Raw genomic sequence first — 5540 nt, 5'->3', positions numbered from 1 at the left:
CCTTGAGTGACAGCTGCTTTGAAAAGAGGCAAGAGCCTTACTTAATCCCTGGGTACCTCATTCTGTCACAAACAAAACCAGCTCAACCTGGCAGTGGTGGCACACACCTTTAATCTCAGCACTTGAGAGGCAGAGGCAGGCAGATCTCTGTGTGTTTGAGGTTAGCCTGGTCTACAGAGTGAGTTCCAGGACAGCCAGAGCTACCCAGAGGGATCCTGTCTCTAAAGCAAAACAAAAGCAAGCAAACAACAAAAACCCCAGGTCATGTGTATTTGCTATTGCTGTATGCCAGATACTGAGCCATTGGGAGCGGGGGAGGGGAGACCTTGCCTGTGCCTGCCCAGCTGAGGGGGGAGAAGGAGGGAGGTGGTAGGAGAAGTAGGCTGTGTTTTGATTTGCATAGGACCCCTCAGTGTCGCTGAGTAGCTCAGGCCATCCTCTCCACAGTCTGTGTGTGTCACGCTGTTCTCCGATTCGTTGGTCCTCCCTTTGCAAATGAACTACCATCACACAGCAGACCATAAATGGTGTCTCTGCTAAGATGACACAATACTGCCCCTATAGGCAGAGCTCCATAGAGCCAAGTCGCCACGAATACTAGGATATCAAGGGATGAAACAGGACGCGACCTAGCTCTTCCTCCCCAGGGTCAGCGAGGCAGGTGTAGGCAAGGACTCCTTCCCCCAATCCCCAGCAGTGTTCCTCCAAGAGATTTATGGCTCCCCTGGCTGAGATGTAGCCACTTGAGCTGTGTGTGGGGTCTCAAAACCTGCATGGTTGTAATGGTGATTCAGCCCTCATGTCCTCTGTGAGTTGGCCTTCGTGGCTTCTGGGCTCCAGCTGCCTTCTCTGAGAAAGCGTGGGAGGCCAGCTGACCTCCAGGCCCTTACAGCCAGGCCCTACGAGGGCCCACAGACAATCAACCCCTTCTTCAGCAAAGGGCCCGGAAAACAGTGGACATGAAGGGAGCATAGGGACTTTACCCACGTTGGGAAACCCCAGCTGGAATCTGGTGTGGAATCCAGGGAGCCACAGAGACTTTAGAAGGTCTCTGGATCTTCCCGCCTCTGGTTCCCTGCAGGCAAGAGTCTGTCCATGCCTGTCTGCATGCACATGCCACCCCCATTGGGTGGGGATGGGGGGGTACAGTCCTTAAACAGGACTCTTGTCTCTCTGAACAAGAACAGCTTTCTTTCATGCCTGGTGGTGGCGCATGCCTTTAATCTCAGCACTCTGGGGGCAGAGGCAGGTGAACTCAGTGAATTCTAGGACAGCCTGGTCTATAAAGCAAGTTCCAGGACAACCAGGGCTACACAGAGGAAAAACCCTGCCTCAAAAACCCAAAACAAACAAACAAAAAAAGCCAACTCTCCACTGAGCTTCATACCTGACTTCATCTACCAGACTGCTGAGCCTCCAAGTCTTAGTGGATGCTGGCAAGAGCCTTGGGCACTTGTCCCATACAGGAATCCCCAACATCCTCCCTATCTTCAGAAAGGGACACAGAGGGCAATTTGGTATTATGGAGGCCAGAAGCAACTTCTAGGGACCCGTTGGACTCTGCCTGATGAGTCAAGTCTGGGGACCACACTTTCTTTTTTTGATGATGAAGGGAAGAGGATGGAGCAGCTGCTCCCCAATGTCTACTCCTGTGACGTTTTAAATGTGAATAGGCACAGGTTTACCAAGCAAAATCCAAGACACTTTGAATTTATTTAGTGGGGGTCATGGTAGCCTTTAATCCCAGCACTTGGGAGGCAGAGGCAGGCAGGTTTCTGAGTTTGAGACCAACCTGGTCTATCTATAGAGTGGGTTCCAGGACATCCAGGGCTACACAGAGAAACCCTGTCTTTTTTTTTTTTTTTTTTTTTTTTTTTTTTTTTTTTTTTTTTTTTTTTTTTTTTGGTTTTTCGAGACAGGGTTTCCCTGTGGCTTTGGAGCCTGTCCTGGAACTAGCTCTGTAGACCAGGCTGGTCTCGAACTCACAGAGATGGGGCCACCATCGCCCCGCTGAGAAACCCTGTCTTGAAAGAAAAAATTATTTAGGTAACTTTGAATTTCACATTACAAATAAATTTTAGTATTACCTAAATGCAACTTTAATTGGGTGTCTTTTTTTGTTTGTTTGTTTCTTTTCTTTTGGCAACAATAGATCTGGGTAAGGTGGATGCCAGAAACCCAGAAGGAAATGACACCAGCTTCATTCTGCCCCTCGGGCCACTGGCATTAGCCACTTCCCTTCAGTTCTCTAGTCCCACCTCACCCCCCCCCACTACAGAGTACCCCCGTCCTGGAGCCTTCTCCTCTTCCCTGAGGCATAATTCTACAGGGCTCCCAGCCTGGGCCTGTGGCAGGTAGCAGGAAATGAACGGGCAACAGAAGTATATCTCAGGACATGGATGCTGAGAGACACTGGGGTAGGGGCAGAAGGATAAGAAGTCAAAGTTAGCAACAATTTCACTCAAGAGGCAGAGGTATGAGTGTTGCTCCTCTTTGGCTGGGGCCAGGGGGCACTAGTCAGGCCCCTAAACTAACTGCTGCAGAAGTGGGAAGTGGGGGCGAGCAGCAAGGGGCGTACAACAGCAAGGGAGTCCCATCTCCCCAGACTCAGTCACCAAAGGCTGCAAACGGAGAGGGGATTCTCTGGGGCCAGATCCCAATTGCACTTGGCTTAGTCCGGGAAGGTTCTGTTTTTAAGAAGTAGAAAGAGCCAAGGGGTAATGAGAAACAGAGGCAGAAAGTGGAAGAGAGACCAGAGACCTATTCTTTGGAGGAGAGAGAGCGAGTTGGAGGGTCCCTGGGCGTCAGAAGGGGTGGGGGTGGAGTGCAGGACCAAAGCAGTCAAGAGAATGCAGAAAAAAAGCAAAACCACAAGTCCCTTTCCTCCACGGACCTACAGTGGGTGATCGAGAGAACAAGAGCGGAAAACGGAAGCGCCCAAATTGATACCTTTAGAGATGTGGCAAAATACTGAAATTGGAAAACGGAGACTGGAAGAAAAGACGAGGTTTCTAGAGTCTTTCAGTATGAAGAGAAAACGGGAATCAGAAGGTGAGAGAGGGCTCCAAGCCAGCTGTTTCCCAGCGGCCCAGTCAGAGTGGACCCTGTAGCAGGGAATGCAACCACACCAAAGCCTCCCAGAGTGACCTTCCTGCGTCCCCAGACCAGGCTGCGTCCCTTCCACCACCTCAAAGCTCCGCTTCCCTGGGCTTGGCCGCTACACATCTCTCTTCCACCCTTGACAGTTCTCATGCATACACCTGTCTACCTGCTTTCTTGCCAGAGGCCTCTCAGATCAAGTCCCGTGCGTTCACCTCGGCCCTGGGCGATGCTGCCACCTGGCGGCCAGACTCTGACCGCCTGAGTCCTTCCAGGAATCATGCCTGATTTAGGGTTATAGGCCTTTTGATCACAACAGACAAGTCCGTAGCCTCAGTTTCCTCATTAAGTACTTAGTAATTAAGTCCTTAGCCTCAATTTATCTTTAATTGAAAGGAAATGTACCAGCAACTTCCCACAAAGTTGCAAAAAAGAGGGGACACTAACTCCCCAATCCAGATGCCTTTTCCTCCCTCCTTGGGTAAAGCACAAAGGACCTTTATAGTTTATATGACCACACCCCCCACCGCCACCACTATCCCTCTTGTTCCTTGGCCTGACTTTCTGAAATCTCTGCCTTTCTCCCTTTGCATGCCTTTCTCCATCTCAGGTACAGCTTGTGAGATGGGGGTGGGGGAGGTGGGGCAAGGCATAATTCAGCAGTCTTGAGCTGACCACTCAAACTTTTTATTTTAAAGATATTTTTGTTCCGGGCGGGGTGGTGCACACCTTTAATTCTAGCACTGGGGGGCAGAGGCAGGTGAATCTCTGCGTTCAAGACCAGCCCCCCCCCAAAAAAAAAATAAAAAAAATCAGGTTTTTCAGGGTTAGCAGTAAGCACCTTTACCCACGGAATCATCTGCTGGTCCTGTTTATTTCTTTTGTTTTTGTTTAAGATTTATTTGTTTCCCTCTTCTGTACGTATTTTATTTTGTATGTGTATCCCACCACGTGCTTGCCTGGTGCCCTTAGAGTTGAGAAGTAGGTGTCGTCCTCTGGAACTATAACTCTGAAGCTTGTGAGCCACCATGTATGTAGATGCTGGAAACCCAACCCAGGTCCAACGACAAGTGCTCTTAATCCCTGCCTCGTTGGCATCTTCCCAGACTGCCCCCTGACCCATATTCGTTTTCCTTCCATCTTCCTTCCTTCCTCTCTTCCTTCTTCTTCTTGTTAGTTTTTTTTTTTTTTTTTTTTTTGGACAGGGTTTTTCTGTAACTCTGGCTGTCCTGGAACTTGCTTTGTAGACCAGACTGATCTTGAACTCACAAAGATCCACCTGCCTCCACCTCCCAGACGCTGGGATTAAAGGTGTGTGCCACCACCACCCGGTTTCTTTATTTATTACTTCTTTATTTATTGCTATTATTATATTATTAGTGTTGCTCCTTTTACCACTATTGTTGTTGTTGTTGTTATTATTATTATTATTAAATGCTGGCTGGCCTGGATTTCATTAGGCTAAATCATACTGACTTTGAACTCACTGAGATCACTGAGATTTTCTGTACGGTGGGATTAAAGGTTGGTGTCACCACGCCCTGCTCTAACTACTTAAATGCAGCCCAGAAGAGGGATTCCCATAGTGCTCTGCTACATCCGGTTTACAAAGTGGTTAAATTAGCGGCTCCCACCTTCCAGTTCCTCAGACTCGAGCAAATTCAGCTCCTCTCCACTTCTATTTCCTGAGCTCGGACTGGAAACCTTAGTCTGGCCCAACTCAGGTGTGGTAACTCCGCCCTCATTCCGAGATTGGGCCCCGTAGGTGGAGGGAAGTTGGAAAGGTCGTACCCTGTCACTCCTTTCCGGCACACGGAAGCTCAGTGATCCCTTGCCAGGATGACGGACGCCTGGGTCCCAGGCTTCATTCTCACCCTGCTCTTCGGCCTACTCTCCAGTCTCCAACACGTAAGCGCCAACGAGGTAAGTAAGACTCCTGAGCCTTTTCTCCCCGCATTACCTTGGCAGGAATTCCATGTAACCACTGACAATTAGCAACTTCCTTTCTGTTTTGCTTGGGGAATGTGGAGGTAGGGACCTCGGAGGGAGGCTCTGGGGAAACCTGGGTCGCTAGTCTTGGTCGGGTTGTGTTGTTAGTGGGATCTGACTCCACCCACAGCCCTGAGTAGAAACTTTGACCCCCGTTTTGCCTTGGCTGTACTATTAGTTTCTCTGTGTAAGGCTGGGGAACCTGAGGTCTCATATGTCTGGGCTAGGCTGCTCTCCTTCCCTGTTCTCCGCGGCTGGAGAATATACCTTGGGGAGTATATCAGCCCTCCCTGGGACTTTTCTTTCTTTCTTTCTTTCTTTCTTTCTTCTTTCTTTTTTTTTTTTTTTTTTTTCTTTCTTTCTTTCTTTCTTTCTTTCTTCTTTCTTTCTTTTTTTTTTTTTTAGGTTTTTCGAGACAGGGTTTCTCTGTGGCTTTGGAGCCTGTCCTGGAA

The 5540-nt window shown here is 49.1% G+C and overlaps 1 protein-coding gene across 1 annotated transcript in view; it reads left to right on the top strand.

The window, feature by feature from the left end:
* The first annotated feature begins 4938 nt into the window (after positions 1-4938).
* Positions 4939-5540, top strand: part of Tmem92 (transmembrane protein 92) — a 10753-nt gene continuing 10151 nt past the window's right edge. The window contains exon 1 of the mRNA XM_005350641.1: positions 4939-5039. Coding sequence (XP_005350698.1) covers positions 4939-5039 — 101 coding nt within the window. The remainder of the gene's footprint in view (positions 5040-5540) is intronic.

Source organism: Microtus ochrogaster, chromosome 7 (assembly GCF_000317375.1).
Source record: "Microtus ochrogaster isolate Prairie Vole_2 chromosome 7, MicOch1.0, whole genome shotgun sequence".
NCBI classification, from domain to species: domain Eukaryota; kingdom Metazoa; phylum Chordata; class Mammalia; order Rodentia; family Cricetidae; genus Microtus; species Microtus ochrogaster.
The sequence above is the reverse complement of the archived record's forward strand: the minus strand, read 5'-3'. Positions and strand labels throughout refer to the sequence as shown.